The sequence below is a fragment of the Lytechinus variegatus genome, chromosome 14 (assembly GCF_018143015.1).
Source record: "Lytechinus variegatus isolate NC3 chromosome 14, Lvar_3.0, whole genome shotgun sequence".
NCBI lineage: Eukaryota > Metazoa > Echinodermata > Echinoidea > Temnopleuroida > Toxopneustidae > Lytechinus > Lytechinus variegatus.
The window spans coordinates 12,777,089-12,797,394 of NC_054753.1; the positions used below are offsets into that span (position 1 = coordinate 12,777,089).

General features: G+C 36.2%; 1 protein-coding gene across 1 annotated transcript in view; it reads right to left on the minus strand.

Annotated features, from left to right (window-relative positions):
• Window positions 1-520: 520 nt before the first annotated feature.
• The window catches only part of LOC121427340 (7SK snRNA methylphosphate capping enzyme-like), a 39,924-nt gene continuing 20,138 nt past the window's right edge, over window positions 521-20,306 (minus strand). Inside the window, exons 3-4 of the mRNA XM_041623683.1 lie at window positions 2,442-2,568; window positions 521-2,033 (exon numbers count right to left, since the gene is read on the minus strand). Of these exons, the coding sequence (XP_041479617.1) occupies window positions 1,378-2,033; window positions 2,442-2,568 (783 nt within the window). The 3' untranslated portion in view covers window positions 521-1,377. The remainder of the gene's footprint in view (window positions 2,034-2,441; window positions 2,569-20,306) is intronic.

Genomic DNA, 20,306 nt, shown 5'->3' on the forward strand with positions numbered 1-20,306 from the left:
CGAAAGTGCCAAATTTAGATTGATGGCAAATGTTGTTTTCCTCCTGGCAATGTTTTGGTTATGGAGCAAGTATTGTTGAAATCAAAACTAACAAATAATCAGAAAACATTTGTTTCTATTTTTACTTAATACATCAGCATACAAGGACAATGTGTCGCACAATTAGTTGTATCCGCATAAGTGGCAAACCATGTTGAAAAGTTATTATCAATTCTAAAAAACATTGGTCAGGCTCAGAGCCTGTCAGATTAGAGACAGAAGCTTAGAAGGGCCAACTATTGTGCACCAACAATGCAGCCTCTGAAATGGTACTTCATGATAATAATAGCCAATTATATAGCGCCATCTATCTAGAAATATTCTATTCCGAGGCGCGTTATTATTATTACTACCTTGGCTTTAGCTCGGGCTACCTTTCAGCGGTCATGCATTTGAGGAATTAATCCTGCCGGGTACCCATTCACCTCACCTGGGTTGAGTGCAGCACAATGTGGATGAATTTCTTGCTGAAGGAAATTACGCCATGGCTGGGATTCGAACCCATAACCCTCTGTTTCAAAGTCAGAAGACTAATCCACTGGGCCACAATGCTCCACAAACTTATCTAACTCTACTGGATCTGCTGCAGTTGATTTGTGTCAGTTATACACCCCTGATTTTATATGATATATGGATGTGTGGCTCTTGTTGTTTCAGTTTTTTCCAGATCTCCAAATTACCCCCTAAACGGACAAGTTTGGGGAATCAAAATATGTGACCATATCTTGCCAGAAAATGCTTGTTTCTACTAGGTTCAATACATGTGCATGTTTTTAATTTTCATGTCTATAAACTAACATGCATTCATTTTTGAAAATTTGTAATTTCAAAACTGTCAAACTATTGATAATAGTGGTTCTTGTAAACCAGCATGTAATTTTTATTAGATGTGACATCTGCATACTTTAAGTCAAGCATCACCTTCTCGCTGAATTTTTAATAGATTTTCTTCGATTTTAATTTCCAATTATCTTCTTTTTTTCCAGTTACTTTAGAAAGATTTCTTTGTTGAGAATGCACCAGAAAAATTTCCTCACATGTAACAGACAAGACAAAAGATCAAAACAATTAACAAGATTAAACAATACAGTGAGAATTTTAATTTTTCCAATCTCACTTCCAATCAAGAGTTGGTGTTTCAGAGAAAGAAAAGTGGTGTTTTCACTCTCAAATTAACAAACAAATATCCTCCATTAATCCATAATTTCTGTTTTGCTGCCCAAAAGTGCAAGTATGTGCATGATATGTATGATTAAAATTTCAGTGTGTTCATCTTGTGATATTCTTTCAGGAAACCGTTTAAGTGGAGCTTTTACAATCCCTTTTACTCCCCAAATCCTATTCATCCTCCTTTGTTTCCAGTTCTGGTGTCCTAGATGATGATGACACTGAAGATGCGGTGGTGTCTCCTTTCTCCCGAATCACCTCAGGTTCTGACTTTTGAGTTGTTTCAGCGATTGCATCATGTGTAGCATCCTCAGGCTTGACTGTTGTGGCAGTACCACCCTCTTCCGCTTGAAAACCTTTAATCTCCATCTCTGTAGCCTCCATCGCCTCAGTTTTGCCCCTCTCCTCCAGAATCGGTTCCTCCTTTGGCTCCTGAATCACCCTGGACCTTACACCCTGTCCAATACCTGCAGTCTCTGAAGAGCTTACCTTTAGCTTTGCCACAGGTGAAGGATCTGCAGCTGCAGGAATATCCACAGGAGGCTCTTCCTTTGCCTTCTGCTTCACTGGTTTAGGATCAGCTCCTGCCAGAATATCCACAGCAGGCTCTTCCTTCGCCTTTGGCTTCATCTTGTCTCCAACAACGGCCGTCTTGGGGGTGGAAGACCCAACATGTTGTTGCGTCAGTGGTCGATGAGGGATCGCAGGAATGGATGAGGTTACGCTTGAGGTCACAGTTGCAGGTGGCTTCTCTGTAGAGGGTCTTCTGCTGACTGGTCGACTGATCGTCTGTAGCTTGGTGAACATCATCATGGGACGTCTGAACCCTGTAAGATAACACAGAAGTTGGGGAATTTATGTTACATAAATTCTAGTAAATATTTGTAACTTGATAAAAATCACCAACCTTTTGCCTGAAAGACATCAATTACATCTGGTAAAGAGGATACAAACATCATCATTACATCAATTATTGAAAACTAGATCAAAAGCAAATTATATGTTCATCACCATCATCATTAAATTCATTAGACAATTCATCATCATCATCATCTTATTCTTCTCAATCATCATGACCACCATCATCATCATCACCACCACCACCTTAATCATCACTACCATCATCATGATCATGATCATCATCATCATCATTGTATAATTTGTCATTTTTATATGAAAATCTGGGAAATAACATTCAAACTGAATTCAAGAAAAACTAAGTGTGTTTTGCAAACCTTTGGACTTGTTTACGGGAGTCCCAATGACTTCACAGCTTGTAAAACCCACTTCTTGGGACAGTAAGTACTCCTTGAACTCTGTTGGCTTGAAACGAATCTCATTGTAGTTATGATAGGTTGTCTCCTGTTGAAGTTAAAGAAAGAAGAAGCTTTGTTAGTGTATGTAAGTGCATTCAAATTTCCAGTTGAGCGCAATAGAAGACTTCACACATTGGTCAAATCATAGTAGAGAATGCACACTACACCATATCAATCAATAAGATTGAAAAATACATATCATATGTACATCAGCAATTTAAGCATGACTCAAAGACATGCAAAAATCTTTTTAAAACACCACAAGGTGTCCCAGAAAAAAAGCGGAACAGTGGATTTTAGCACTACATGCCTAAGTCATAGTAACAGAAAATGGAAAAATGTGGATGAATAGAAAGAGGGAGGGGAAGAAAAAGAGTATTTCTGAACCAATCTTGCTCAAATAAAAATGATATGTTAATGATAGAATATCGAAATAGGTGGCATTCTTTCATTTTTGCTGTCAAGGTAACTATTCCAGGGTCAATTGTCCCACTACAAAACAATGTCTTGACTGGAAAACAATTTGCCAAAATCACAAAAAGTGTTTTTTAGTCAAAGATTTTATACTTTTACATATATTACGCTTTATTCCGCACATGTATTGAGAACGAATCTATTAATCGATTAGTGTTTTTGCAATATGCCCCTAAATTGATGATTATCACTATTAAGATTACTGAATAAATAAGCCTACTGTTTATGTAAAATAAATTCACAAACAATGCATTTAAAGGGGAAGTTCACCCTGACAAAAAAGTTCATTGTAAAAATAGCAGAAAAACTAATAAAAAATATTGCCGAAGGTTTGAGAAAAATTCATCAAATAATTAAAAAGTTATTAGAATTTCAATTATTTGATTTGTGACGTCATATGCGAGCAGCATTCATACATAGCGAATGGTAAAAAATCAAAGAAATGTCATTTTCTCAGAAAATTGAAAATGTTTTTCACTGTACATGTACCTTTTATATATCAATAGACAAATCATTTCACACCCGATCATGAATAGAAAACAAAATTAAGTCATCAGGAACCATAAAAAATTTGAAATTCATGCATTTTATATTACATAACACATGGGGCAGCTGCTCGTTTATGACGTCACAAATCCAAAACTTTGAACTCTAATAACTTTCTTACTTTCCAACGGATTTTCCTCAAACCTTCACCAATATTTTTTACTAATTTTTCTGCTATTTTTACAACAAAGTTTTTTTCAGGGTGAACTTCCCCTTTAATGAAAAACAGTAAGCTCTTTCATGCTGTAACATTTAGCAACGACGTTCAATCTATCACGCTGCGATTATTAGATGCTTTCACAACAAACGTGCTTAAGCATAATCAATGTATGAAATCTGCATTAACCCCAATTTTCAAACCACAGACCTATTCAGAACAACCTTTTGAGAATACGAGCCAATGTGTCTATTTGGAGATATTGTCCATTGTTTGGATAGCAATGTTGCTATTATGATCATCTTTACACTCCACAGGAAATGAATATTTCCTTTTCAGGATGCTACAAAAATAACACCTGACAGGGATTTTTTTTTCTAATTAAGGGTGTGTTCAATGTTGATTTTCAAATTTAAACAGTAACATGAATCATGATTGAAAACTCAATTCCAAAACACCGAACACATACACGATCAGCAGTGCACCGTTCAGTGTCGAAAATGTAAAGCCGTTTATATGTTGATCGTCTTTAAATTTCCGGCTTTCGTTAGCGCAGCTTTACAGCTCAGTTTGACCCATCCCATGAAAGGTCAGTTCTGGCACCTGTTTGTGTGGGTTTTCACTGCGATAGCAAATTTAAAGACGTTTCAAAATGCAATTGTGTTCAATTTTGCATTCGCAATGCTCAAGGTTGTAAATTTGAGCGGATCATGTTTATACACGCATCTTTTTTACATTTAAATTTTCCTCCGAATCGTGATTTGAAAGACGTTTACTTTTATGACCGGGAAAAATGGACATTGAACACACCCTTTGTTTCTCATTAGGCCTATATCTGCATTTCAATCATAATCCATGATGCCGAAACCGACATTGAACACACTCGATGTCTACTCTAATGGGCATCAATGAATCAAATCTAAAGCGTGCAGTGCTTGTAATGAAATCATATGTTTTATTTTTTTACTTTCACAAATTTTATTGCTTCATCATATGTTTTGCACATGTATGACAACAGAGAAATGGACCATACATTCAGGAAAACTGCAGACTTTAATTTAAAATAGTAAAGTGAACTTTGGATGTTTTTTTTGTTTGTATCCCTACTCTCTAGTAAACACATCAACTTTCTCTCCAGTTCCTTCCTTTTATCCTGTGTCTATAAATAGCATGACAATAGTGAACCAATTTTAAGAAAAGTCAAAAGAAAGAGCATGGTCATGAACATCAACCATTGTCAGTGTCTAGTGATGTTCATCTCTAATACAAAATTCATTAAATTTCATTAAGTTTCATAATAATACGAGGCGAAAGCAATTTTGTGTCTCTCCAAATTATGAAAATAACCAGAAATATCATGATTTGTGAGGGCATGCAAGAGGATTATATCGAAACTTCATTGTGAAATGACTGGGATGGAATAACACTTGTCATAAGAGCCTTGCACGTAAACTTTAATGTTGACCAGAAAATGACCTTTGACCTTACCATTTGACCTCGGACTGCAGCATAACATGCAGGTCGCCTAAGTACATCTAGCATCCAAGTTTGGTTGAAAAGCGACTTACGGTTCGGAGTTAAGAGTCTTGCATGTAAACTTTAACATTGACCTGAAAATGACCTTTGACCTTACCATGTGATCTCCGACTACAGCATAACATGCACGTCCCCAAAGTCCATCTACCACCAAAGTTTGGTTAAAAAGCGACATACGGTTGCGGAGTTAGGTGTCATAAGAGGGTCCTGCATTAACATTGACCTGAAAATGACCTTTGACCTTACCACATGACCTCAGACTGCAGCATAACATGCAGGTCCCCAAAGTCCATCTACCATCCAAGTTTGGCTGAAAAGCGACTTACAGTTGTGGAGTTAGGTGTCATAAGAGAGTCTTGCATATCTGTAAACTTTAACATTGACCTCAAAAAATGACCTTTGACCTTACCATGTGACCTCAGACTGCAGCATAACATGCAGGTCCCCCAAGTCCATCCATCACCCAAGTTTGGTTGAAAAGCGACTTATGGTTGTGGAGTTTATGTGTCATTACAGGTTTGTGAGGGACGGACAACATTTGGATCCCTAAGTCTCGCCTTCACCTCTGGTGGGCGAGACAATAATCATTATACCTGACAGAGATGATGGGTTTGAGTATTGTTGGCTTTACATAACCGAGTTGAAGGATTTACAATGTATGCCTTAATGAGAGGGCCCGGTGGGTGTTTCATAAAGCTCTTCATAAGTTACAAATGACTGTATGCATGACTGGTGATCCAGTCTTGTGCTACATGATATATCCCTATGTAGCTGACCTAGCACCTAATGGGAGGTATGAAGAAAAAAATACACTATCACCCCTACCCCCCCCCCCACCCACACACACAATATGCTTTTCACACTACATAAATTTCCTGGGGTTAAGCTTAGCCCACTTCGATTTCAAACTACGTTTTTAATACAAAAGTGGGCTAGCATGGTATAGTACGATACTATCTGGCCCTGCTGAAAAGCAGGCTTATTGCGGTGCTAAGAATTAAAACTGAAATTAAACTGGGATAAAGAAAATTAGGGCCAAGCATTTATAGCCAATCACAGAAGTCGAAATTGCAAGTTAACCACACGCTGTGTGGCTAAATAATCAATATTCATGAGCTGTGTGATAGTTCATTCCTTAACCCTGGCTAATCAAATAGTATGGGGTTAAGAAAGACGGTCTGAAACAAGAAAAAATAGTTAGCTTGGGGTCAAGGATAGTCCAGGGTTAAGGATAGTATGGGTTAAGGAAATGCAGTGTGAAAAGCATAAAATACACTATACAAAAACAGCAATTTGCTGGGCATACACATGAGAATAATTTCCTTTTTTCTACGATGTGTCAAGCTAAAACTGGCCTACAATATGAATGATCTAACTTTATCCAACTATTCCACCTTTTCCGGCTGTAATCATCCAATATGTGTCCCCCTCCTTTAAGTATTTCCTGTTACAAATTTTACCCTATATATGATTCCTACACACCTAGTCTAACAATTTAAAGGGGAAGTTCACCCTGACAAAAAGTTTATTGTAAAAATAGCAGAAAAAATAATAAAAAATATTGCCGAAGGTTTGAGAAAAATTCATCAAGTAATTAAAAAGTTATTAGAATTTCAATTATTTGATTTGTGACGTCATATGCGAGCAGCATTCCTACATAGCGAATGGTAAGAAATCAATGAAATGTCATTTTCTCAGAAAATTGAAAATGGTTTTCACTGTACCTTTTGTATATCAATAGACAAATCATTTCACACCCGATCATGAATAGAAAACAAAATTAAGTCATCAGGAACCATACAAAATTTTAAATTCATGCATTTTATATTACATAACACATGGGGCAGCTGCTCGTTTATGACGTCACAAATCCAAAACTTTGAACTCTAATAACTTTCTTACTCTTTAACGGATTTTCCTTAAACCTTCACCAATATTTTTTACTATTTTTTCTGCTATTTTTACAACAAAGTTATCTTCAGGGTGAACTTCCCCTTTAAAATAAAAACACAGGTGTATAATATGCAAGCATAATATGTGAAATTTCCTTGAGCTTGCAAGCTCATTCTCATTAGAAAGTGACTATAGTTATCTGTCAACGTCCATCCGCACACTATCTCATTTAAGCTCATGATCACTCACGCTTGACCAAAAATAAGCATCGATTTCCACTAGTTTACTCCCAAGAGAAGATGGTGCCCTTTTCTAGTAGTCCCATTCATAAGTTATAGTGTCATTTTAAAGTGCTGATCTTCACACCATGTTCAGATTGGCAAGGATTGAGTGCAATCCGAGCAGCGCACTGAAAAAAATTACAACTTGGTTCATGCTGTTGCATGCTCATTATTATCCAATTGATTGGTTAGTTTATTGATGGATTTTCTAGAAAAATAAACTTACTTTTATTTGAATCTATTCACTCATTGATTCACTTCTTCAATCCACACATCTATTATCTTTCTATCAATTTTAAGATTTATCTAATTTTCAAGGACGAGCTGGACTGAATTTTATATTTTTAGAGTATGTGTGAAATTAGAAACAAAGCTATCCTTAAAAATCAATCTCAGATAAGTAATAATGCGAAGGCTATATATACTCAAAGATTGAACATAAACATATTTTTGGATAGAATTCATTCTCTTTTAATACTTCCATTTTTTTATTTTTCTGTCTATGTCTCCCTTTTTCATTGTCTGATATTCATTCACTTATTGAATAATCTATTTATTCATTCCTTCATTTCACTATTCATTTAAACTTTTCAGGGAAGTCTGAATTTAGAATTCTGAGTCTGTATTAAATTGGAAATGATTTAATCCTTTCAATATATATTTTCATACATATTAAAGTAATGATACAAGTATAAATAAATGCAACAAAAATTGATGAAAGCAAGTAAATGTCCTTTGATATCTCTTTCCTGTTAAAGTCTTGATCCATTTCTAAAAGGTACTTGCTACAGCATTAAATCAAATCACCAGAGTCTGTATTTATAGACTAGATATTTAATCATAACATGTCAAGTGCATTTAGGATGAGTAAGGGATTAGCAGATTTCAACAAGAGATAAATTATGGCAAGCTACAGTATAAGAAAACATTCAAATAAAAAAATATGATCATGGCAACCCAAAACCAATACTGTAATTTGTTCGGTTAAAGGTAATCTCTAGAAACTTCAGGAACAAAGTTATGAAAAAGCTTCAACATTATTTATTTCAATACATCCTTGTGGTCCCAATGACAACTGGCAGTTGGGAATTTATATTTCATTTTCACAAATAACTCTCTCCCCTCTCAAAGGGTTCAGGAAAAAAAATTGCATAATGCACATTTTACATGATTCCATGACATCTGCTCCAGCGACAATTGCTCCGCTATCAATTCCACACCCTAATTGAATGACCAACTCCAACCCTGGGTTTATCACTATATAGACATTATACAGATATTGACTAATGAGGTGTGTAATATAAACATTCTTTGGACCGTCGGATTTGTATTTTCCCGAGAGGTTATATTTTCCCGAAGTGCGCAGCGCTGAGGGAAAATATGATCACGAGGGAAAATATTAATCCTTTAGGTGGTCCAAAGAATGTTTTTTTTTACACATCCCATCAGTCAATATCTGTTATATTAGATAGCCTCTAATGATGAAGATAAAGTTAGGCCTAACGATGCGTGCAGCATGTTTATGATATTCAAAGTGATTGATTGAACTGGTATAGATCTAACATTAGATCTTGATCTATATATATCTAAGTAACGTTAGTCTAACGCAGTGAATGACCCTTTTCTATTCAAATCAACTTTGTTTAGGCCTACCCCTAGATCTAAATCTAAGTTCGAGCCCAGTCCAGGTCCAAGGCAGGCCGATAATGCATGGTAAAATCTAATCCACAAGAGGGCGCCATACACGTAAAAAATATATTCATGGACCGGTTAGTCAATATATTCCTCGAAGGTGGACCGGCTGGGAAAATACATGGATTTCGATCATATCACATGACGCGCAATTGACCAATCGCGCTTGGCTATCTGTCTTGGCTATCTAATATATAGATATATATAGAATATATAGATAGAGGCCGTTCTCATTATGCTTTCTAAAACTAGTTTACTGGAAGCCGATTCAGGAAACCAGTTTGGAAGATCGCTTTGCTAGCGTTCCCACTTGATCACACGAAAGTGGTTTTCAAAATCACTTCACGTAAAGCGCTCTTGTTGTTATGGAAACGCTCTCAGTGGGTGACACGTTTCGCGCGAAATTCAAAACCACAGCATGGTCATTTTACACCTATCGTGTGAAGTAGCGTGCTCAAAATGCGCGAAGATCGCTTCCCCAAAAACAGTTGTGTCCTCACGCTAAAACCAGTTCAACGAGGCAAAGCGATCTTGAAAACTACATCGCTAGGTGGTTTTCCAAACTGGTTTAGAAGATCACTTCCAAGACCGCTTGGACCGTTCTCACTACACGTTAACTAGTTTCCAGTAAACTAGTTTTAGGAGCATAGTGAGAACAGCCTCTATGTTGTGGCTCAGTGGATAAGTTTCCAGAACCCAAGGTCTGGAGTTCAAATCCCAACGCATCATTTACGACCTATAGCAAGTATTTGTCTGCACTTGCTACTGTACTCTTCACCCAAGTGTAGGAAATGGGTATACAGTAGGGAGGAATTTCTTGAATGTTCAAGCACCTTATCGGGGTAGCCATGCTAAGGATAGACTAATAGTATGCAGCACACACTAACATTGTACATAAAAGATGCATATTATTAGGACCTGGCTAAAACAAAACTATCCGAAAGACGTAATCAGGGCTAAAACCTCGAAAATATGCATCAATCCTTGTAGCTTGGATTAAAGGTATATGCCACAAAGGCCAGTGGGTAGACTTGAAGTTAAGTGGGAGAAAAATTGATTAAACGCTATCACGAAGCAACCACTAGTTTTCATTTTGATTGTGATTCTACCAGCAACTCAAGAAAATTGACTGAACATGGCCCTGTATGCGCACGTGTGCATCAACACTGATAATATCGTAAAATGAAGGCTTCCCCGTGCCATCCTAAAGGAAATTTTCAACAACCTGTTTGGGTCAGTTCACATCTGAACCTTTGCAACAAATGGTATGAACAGTTCGCCTAATTCATAACAATATCCACGGGCCATTAGGAAGCGCATAGAGACATTGGATGATAAAGCGGTATGCACTACGCACGAACTTAATATTACATGTGCCACTGTGTTTATTATTATGAGAGGACTGTTGGTCACCCAATTTTTCCTCAGACATACAAGATAGAGATGCTGCTTTTTTTCAATTTGACTAACATGCAATGTGCACACAATGTGATACTTGACCAAATGTGTACACACTTCAACTGATATCCCCTGGAAAACGCAATTCAAAACAAGTATTTTGTTGGCTTTTTGAACTAGTTCACTGGAGCAAAATTCAGGATGATGCAGGAGGCCAAATTTCTGCTCATGTTTGATGATTCAAGAAGTTCCTCAATAAACACGCTAAAACATAAGGCAGTAGTTGCAGCATACAATTATTTCATGAGAAAGTCTTTTAAATCAGAGTCAATTGTACAAATATTATCATACATCTAGTCTAGATCTGGTACATTAATGTAAACTTATCTTTATTAAAACGTGAAATCTTAGCTCAAAATCAATAATTCTGATGATCACTAACACAGAAAAGCATATGTGGGACAGTGTATCAATATTGCTTCGAAAAATAACCTGACATTTGATGGAATTCCGTGCTTATTTTGCTAATTTCTCAGCAATTACGCATTTTCTTCCAGAGCTAATATTTGGCACGTAGTTTTATTTATACACGTATACAAAACACTTTGGCGGTAATTCCATTGCATTGTGTTTGAACTCATTTTGAGATCATTACCACAACCGGTATTTTTCTTTAATGTGAAAGGTCCTGTATACATACGTCATTGCACAAAGTTGGAAGATTAAGAAAAAGAGGGCAGGAAATATCATCTCCTACTCAAAAATTAATATCATGTCCTTTTCCTGCTTCGAGTTTCTGACAAATGCGGAAGAGGGAGAAAGATAGACTCATCCTTACTTCATTAATTTTACCTTGGCTTACTTTCTACATGTTAATTTCAAATCACTTTGCTAAAATTCTCACTATTGACAATAACCAAAAGATCCCAGATTTATAATACAAGTAGCCAGTTTTATGATGGTTCCTCCTCAGTTTGAAAGAGGAGATTGAGAATGAGATGTGAAAGCGTGTGACAAGACTAGTGCTATCTAAGAAAGCCTATAAATTAGTGCCACAGAGGAAATAAAACAGTATTTCTACAAATTATTATAATACAGATTCCTTTTTTTTCTTCTGATACATATAACCTGTATATATCATGATTTACAATTTTTCTCATCCATATAATACAGATTATAACCTGAATACAGAATTTACAGAGTAAGATTTTTCTACTTATGTGTATACAGATTACAAAAATTTGTAGGAAAATTGTAATCTGTATAATAAAGCTTAGTAGAAATTGTTTCTCTTTGTTGCATTAATGGGGTTTTTTGAGGACTTTATACATATATGTTCTTGATTATAAAGTATTTACAGATATTCTTGTGATCAGGTAAGCATGAACACACCTAGAATGATTTGTTTTTCTGCACATTATCAGAAAATACACGCAGGCTTGCAGAATGAAAGCTTACTTCAACAAAATGAATTTAGAATCAACTTTCGATATGAATGTCATTCACTAAATACTCTATTCTATATTTAGAAATGAGCACTCATCTGTAAAGATGACAATGGAATAGGGGGTATGGCATGCACAGCACTTTGGGATGAAAGGCCTTTCAACTTGTTTTATAAATCATACAATTAAGGTGTGTTTTCAGAGGCAGAATAAACAATTTGTATAGTAATGCTCGAGTCACATAAACCTGTACATGCAGGATCAGTTCCGATGTGATAAGATGTGACTGGGGTTTAAACTCATTGGCCCAAATTCTTAAAGGGTTTCTTACTTTATAGCCCAGGCTAAATTTAGCCCAGTGGCCTAACTATCCCCCGTGGGCTATGAGCTTAGGCCACTGATTTAGCCCGGGGCTCAGGGCAGGCTAAATTTGTGACGTCAAATGACGCCATTTAGCCCATGACTTAGCCCAGGCTAACTTAGCCGAGCTTCGAGAAATGCAAAAAATTAGCCCGCTGGATTGAATGACATCAAATGATGCGATAGAGCCCATGGGCTATTAAGTTAGCCACCTCTCGAGAATTCTGGCCATTCAGATAAATTGAAAACAAAGTGGGAAGGACTATTCATGAACGTTGTATAACTGACATGTGTCATTTTGACGATTCTGATCGCAGTTCTTGATGTATGCAAATTTCAATCTAAAAGTTGTTTCAACAAAATCGGTTATAGAATAAGCGAGTTATGGAAGTTTGAAAAGTCTTGTAGTACTTTCTATGGGGTCCTCAAATTGGCAAACATGCTTTAAAATTGCTGATTTTGTGGACAACCCTCCATTTTTTGTACACAAATTTTTAGATTTACCCCTTCATTTCAAATATTTCACATTATCTCTTCCTGTACGTGGTGTGAATTTTATATTCCATGACATATCTTATGCTCAGAAGGAGGCAAGATGCAATTTACGGTAATGGGGAATTTTTTTTTAAATGTGTACAAAACAATGGAGTTGTCAACAAAATCAGTGATTCTGAAGCATGATGGCCAGTTTTAGGATCTCCACAGAAAGTACAAGACTATTAAACATAACTTGCTTGTTTCTTCACCAATTTTGATGAATTTTATTTTAAATTGTTCCTCTCATTTTTAATCTTTCCAATAAGCTTGCTTCTCTTCTTGGGTTTTGGTTTTCTTTAACAGCACCTATAGTCACATACTAGATCTGCATTTACATGTAACATACATGCAAATTAAAAGATCATGCAACTAGCATTTGGTTTCCTTAAGCACCTACACGTATAGTCACATACCAGATCTGCATTTAACCTACAAGTAAATTAAAAGACCATGCAACTAGTATTTGAACCAAACACATCTGAAAATACTCATTCTTCCCCTGCAATGTTGCACATGAACTAACCCAGTGTCTCATCCAGTAACCTGGGGTATTGGTACCAAGGCATTTTCCATGATTCTCACCAATAAATTTGCTGTGAGCCAATCAAATGCAAGGATTTCAGTAGCTGTAACATATATGCAGTATAAATCACTGACTTCTAGTTTCTGGTAATGCTCCCTTATCACTACCAGATCTGGGGGGCGTTTCATAAAGCTGTTCGTAAGTTAAGAGCGACTTTAAGAACGACTGGTGATCCTTTCTTACGTGCTAAACCATCGCCTAAGGTGTATAGCATTTACCAAAAGAAAGGATCACCAGTCGCTCTTAAAGTCGTTCTTATCTTACGAACAGCTTTATGAAACACCCACCTGCATTTAACCTACATGTAAATTAAAAGATCATGCAACTAATATTTGAATCAAACACATCTAAAAATAATCATTCTTTCCCCCGCAATGTTGCACATGAACTAACCCAGTGTTTCATCCAGTACCCTGGGGGTAGGCATGAGGAATATTTTCCATGATTCTCACCAATAAATTTGCTCTGAGCCAAGCAGAGGCAAGGATTTCAGTAGCTTGTAACAAATATGCAGTACAAATCACTGACTTTTTGTTTTAGGTAATGCTACCCTGATCATTACCAGGTCTGATGGTAAAGTATAATAACATTGGACCCTGGGAAAAACATGTGGAGCTCATACCACCATAACTACAATACAACAAAATGCCTATTCACATCTGCCCAATCACAAAATACTGGGTAAAATTCAAAGGATCGTATTCTGAAGTCAGGTTTAACTTAGATCATGGTCTAACTCTGTGCTAAAAATTCTGTTTCTATTGTACATTTCTTATGTTTGATATTTTGCTTTCATCATGAAGAAAAAAACTTAACATACCATTTGAAGACAATGAATAATTTAGGTGTCATGAGTTAATAAATTGGACGTGTCCTGTTGGGGATTTGTGTCCCAATTGGCTCTACATAGTTAAACCACAATTTTAAATCAGGGTCTAATTTAAACCAGAGTTCAGAATACAGGCCAATTAGACTAATTCTGACTGACAATGCAACATACATGTATATTGAGCATCCACACTTAAATGAACCCAAGTTCTGTTTCATAATTTGCTTTAAAAAAAAATATCCTTCAAATAGAAATACTTGCAGAAGTTTTTTAGTACCTCCTCACTTCGGAATATCTATTCGGGGAATATTACAATAATTTGATACCTCTGGTAAAATACTTGCCATCTTTTTATCTGAATTAAGTTTCCTACATAAGAAAATACTGGGTTCTTATGATTGAGTGTCAATTGAGGCCAATTCTTGCATAATTTTTGCAGACATCTACAACTAATTTTACATAAGGACAGTACTTTACTTTCACACTTGTTATTTCAGGTATATTTCTAGGCCTCGAAATAGGATTTTTGGGGGGCAAGGCCACTTTTTTGAGGGGCACTTTTTCACTGAGGCCAGGCAGCAGAGGGCACCAAGGCCATACAGAGGGGCACCAAGGCCACTTTTTAAGGGGCATGTAATAAATTATTTGTAGGTGTTACAGTTTCGCGGTGTGGGGGGGGGGCCGGGCTTTCCATAGTCGATGTTATACATCAGATTCATTACCAAACCACATTATTTACTTAAGAAAAAATGAACTTTACGCACGACTGGTGATACCTTCTTGAGCTACATGTAATTAAATGTGAATCTGATTAGCACCCAAGAAAGTACCACCGGTCGTTCGTAAGTTGTTCGTAACTGACGAACAGCTTTATGAAACACTCCCATTCAAAGCACTGTACTTACGCATCGCGAGGACAGTACAGCGTGCGCGACATTTGTGTAGTACACATACGGAGCTTGCGCTCGTCCATTCTTATGCTGCAGCTTACAAAGCATATGTAAAGCGCGCTAGCGGCCGGCCGGCCAGCTGTGTATAGCTAGCTCATCGTTCGGCGCGGCTTCGGACTAGACTGCATACATGCACTGGACGTCGCTGGTAAAGCTAAGGTATTGAATACTTTTTGAGATCGGAGAAAAGTTTTCCTCGCTCAGAAAAAAAGGTGCAGACTTTCAAAAGGGGTACATTATATATCAGAAAAAGGGCACATTTATGAGAAAAAAGGGCACCACGGCCATATAAAAAGGGCACATTTTTAGTGGCCGTAACTTTTTGCAAAAAGAAGAAGGGCATGACGGCCAGTAATGGGGGCATCGACGGCCATGGCCGTCGATGGCCGTCGATTATTTCGAGGCCTGTATTTCATGACTGGGTCAGTCAGTGTAAAAGCATCTTATGATTTGTTCTGCTTCAATACCATTGTTCAGTTGTTCTGGTTATAGTCCAAATCCTCAAATTTGTATTCCCTTTTGGTGAATGAGGACATTCAAATGTGACAATCTCTAGAAAATATGTTTGACCTTTAACCTCATGACCTCCAAATCTATTCAGAACACTGTTAATCATAAGTACATGAGCTAAGAGTGTGAAGTTGATCCCTAATGTGTTTCTATGGTTATCGCGAGTGCAAGACTTGTCAGAGACATAATACTTGACCTTTGCGACATTCCAACCTCTGACCAAATAAGACCCAAATCTTTTAACATTATAATCACTCGCATGTGCACATGAGACAAGTTAGCACTTTGAAGTTGGTCCCTTTAACTCATAAACAGTTCTTTGGTTATTGCAAGAATGAGACATTTTCGGGTCCCTCTGTGACATTTGACCTCAAAATCAGGTGATTGTCCCTCCACATGCACCAAGATTGAAGTGATCTGTCAGACGGTTATTTAGTTATCGCAAGAACAATAGCAAGACGGATGACCCAAAAACAAATGCCTGTGGCAACCATCTATAATAGGCGGAGGCATGACTAAAAGAATATGAAAATGTTGGCAAATTAAAATAAACTAGAAGTCAAAATCTGTAGATCAACAGGAGTATTTGATATTTTTTCATTTTCATAGTGTTTTTCCCCTAGTTAACGTGACATGGGTATGTCTGAGTCACTGAGGGTGTTATTGTTATATGATTTACCCCTGTCACATCCTGGATATTCAATTTTCAATATCTAGGGAGCCTTTCATGAAACAAATACTCAGTGATTTTTCACTGATTACTGTTACAAGCTTCTGCAAATCCTTGCCTCTGATTGGCTGGGAGAAATTGCCCAGTGAAAATCGCCAACCAAACTTTCATGAAATGCTCCTCTATTGGCACCAATCCTCTCATATCAAGAGATTCCTCAGGTTCAGGAAAATATGGGGGAAATGACTAAAGCCAAAGACTCGAAAGGTGCGTTCATACAAAGGTTCAGCCCATGTGTATAAACACGAATCATGATACAAAACGTTTGGAGATGCTGTTTCTGTGGGAATTCACACTATTTCCAGAAATGGTAACTTTTGCCCGATTGTAGGCAAGTTCTGAAACAGCACTTCAAGGACTTTAAATAAATCCTGATTGGCTGTGAATAGTGATCAGCAAAAGAACTATAAAAATTCATATACTTTTAATAAACATGATGTGTGTATTTTCTAAATATAAAAGGATTCAACCATACACTTTCTGCTTTAAATTAAAATTCATAAGGTTCTCTCTCTTATAAGTTTCAATCTAACTCTGTTTTTTAAAAGCTGGTCATTATTCACAGCCATTATGGTAATCTTGAAGTGAACTTTTGAGTACAGCAAGCAGTTTTACTACATATCTGAGAAAGATCTAGTTCAGTACAATCTTTACAGTTCCCTTTTTAAAGCCTGCCACCGAGGGCGGTATGACATCATAACATGACAAATGTCTAAAGCTATGCATTCAAGCAAATGAAATATAAGTAATTCTGAATGGATCAAGGATATCTAATGCATTTGAGATTTTAATTAATTCTTATTGATGACTGAATAAACCAATTTAGCCCTACATGTATGTATATGTCATGAATCGAATCATTCTTTTTTGCCAAATGAACAACTTCCGCTTTTGAGGAGCTGCATGTTCTTTTTGTTCTGTCAAAAACCTAAATTGATTGAATCTTTCTTTAATACTTGAATATGTTCTCGAAACAATGTCAGGCCGACTGTGCCATGCAAAATAGTCATATGAACTCAGTCTAGGACTTCAAGGGCAAGGGGAAAGAAATCCCTTTGACTAATGCAATCTACATGCATACCCACTTCATAAGGTGCTGTCAGACCAACTCAATAACCAGAATACCTGTTAATTACAAGAATTTGTTCAGCCTTCAAGATACATGTACATGACATTTGTTTTTGTATCTATACATTTCCCGAGCAGACCCTTTTGGGGTGACATCTTTGTCACATTGCCAATTTGAGGATCTTCATAGCATTAGTGATCGCAATATTCAAATGCTCATAACTTTCTCATTATTTGTCCAATTTTTCTCAAACTTTTGTTGATCTGTTTCTTTGATTTTTTTTGTTTTCACACAAGCTATCTTGTTCCAAAAGGTTTAATTCTCCTTTCACTACAAGAATTTGTTCAGTCCTCAAGATGCATTTACATGACATTTGTTTTTGTATCAATACATTTACCTGGCAGACCGTTTCAGGGTGAGTTCTCAAAGTTATGAACATGATCATCTGCAATATCATATGAGGTACAGACAAGGCACATGACTCTGCAGGCTAATGCAGCATCCGTACCCAGCGTGCTTGTAGGAACAGGATCATTCCCTTAATTTTTGTTTACACTGCAAAAAATACCCACACGGGCAGGCCACACCTAGTCTGCTGGGCAAACCCTTCACTCGAGTTAAGGGTCTGAATGTGCAGCCTACTCATGCCTTGTGTACTGAAGGCCCTCTCGTTCAGTATTGGAACAGCAAGCTTTGTATGTGCTAGTCTTTGCGTGGAGGCACACTTGTTGATCAAAGTTCCAATCAGGGTCTGCGCCTGCAGACTAGGCCACACCCTTGCAAAAAATCTTGGTAATATGACAAGTACATACTTTTTAGTAGTTTTCTTTAGCAAATATTAGTACTTTGTATTCACACTGGCAAAACAAAATGCCTGGTATTTTCCAATCAGGGTAGATTACAGCAAATTTCCTGATCAGAAAATACTTGGTATTCTAAGCTTTCAAGCTGGTCAGAAAACACCCAGTGTTTCTTCATGATTAATTGTAATATCATGGGATTCATTCAACCCGGGTTGACCTTGGATTGTGTAATGATGAATTAATTATGGCTTCTAAATATTATTCATAATTAACAAAAATTAAATGATTTGAAACAGGGTTGGCGGATTTAAATCACGTTGATTTAAATCGTGATTTAAATCACCATGATTTTTTTAAAAAAATCATTGATTTAAATCACTTCCATTGAAAAATGTACAAATCATTGACAAAGTATTTGTTCAATGCAGTTTTAATTCTTCAAGTCAACTGAAAAACTTTGAATTAACTTTATATCAATAAAAGATCAACAAAGTCTTCATATCTACTTAAAACAAATTAAAATCAAATTAATAAAATCAGGCAATTCCTTAAAAACTACAGATGTATGTTGTCAATAGGTACTCATTTTTTGTAAATTATGTCGAGTTTTTCTTCTGAAATTTTACATTCTTTGTCAGTTATTATTAGTCAATTTCTTTCTCAACGTAAAGTTTTCACATAATCCAAAGACTTTTCAGAGAGCAGTTTGTAAAAAAAAATGTATAATATATAAAAGTCAATGAGAAAAGGTTTGTTGGCAGTTTTCCAGTTTTGATCCTTCGCCTACACATAACTACTTCTGTCATGTAAAATAAAAAAATGATACCTGCATGTAATCAACATATTTAACATGCCTCTTATTTCGTATTGTTACATTTATCATACATTTGATGTTTTGAATAACATAATTATAAAAATCACATTAATATAATGTACATGTAGTACAGTCATAATTTGACTGTTGAGAAAAGCTTTCTCTTATAAACCTTATAAGTCACTGCAGCCCATTTTATGTTCAGTGCTACAAATAATGGAAGTTTTGTATCTGCATGTAATAATGGAAATAGCTCTATAACAACAATTTGCAAAACTCAGAATAAACATTTAACACTGCATTTTAATGTTAAGATGCAGGTACTTCAGTTACAATCATTGGCAGTTGTAAGCTGTGTCTCATTTAAAATAAAATACTTCTTTTTGTAATACATATGTTGTAATTTAAGCAGTCTTGCAGTTTTTATCCTTTAAGTTAAAAGTAAGTAGATTTTTTTTCATACTTCATGGATCAAACAGATTTTTTTGTAGAGAATATGGGAATAAAAATGGTAGATTAATGTGAAAAAATCACAGTAACAGAATGTAGTATAGTCACCCTTTGACTAAGCTATCTCCTATATTGTTCTCCAAAACTGAGAGTTTTGCATCTACAGTGCGTATCAAAAAAAAGTTTACACTTAGAAAAAATCCTGTAAAATTATGTATTTGTAAATTCCTGAAGATTTTTCTACATTTTAACATTGGTACAGATCCATTCAAGCAAATGACAATATAACTGTCGAAAAACGTTTCCGCTTGAGCGAGCACCACTTACTTTTGAAAAGTTAGTGAAAAATGATTTGCGCAGAACTTTGAAATAGTTATGCGAATAAAAGTAGACCTTAATCATGAAGAACACGTTTAATTTAGCTAGTAAATTGATTTGAAGACATATTTTACCTTTTTTAACTTGTTTCCTTGCCCAAAACAATTCGAAGAGTGCATTGCACCCCATCCCTCTCCCCCAAACACTGAGGCCATTGTGACGATATTTGCTTTACACTGAGCTGTGATTTACATGAAATGGCGTAGGCTTGATTTTCATTTTGTTAATCATTCTCAAGCCTAGGAAAAGTGTGGAGAAACAAGTATTAAATGAAAAATGACATGTAAACCCACTTTAAATGATGAAAACTTGCTGGAGATGTCTGATATAAACTTTTGTTCAGATTCAG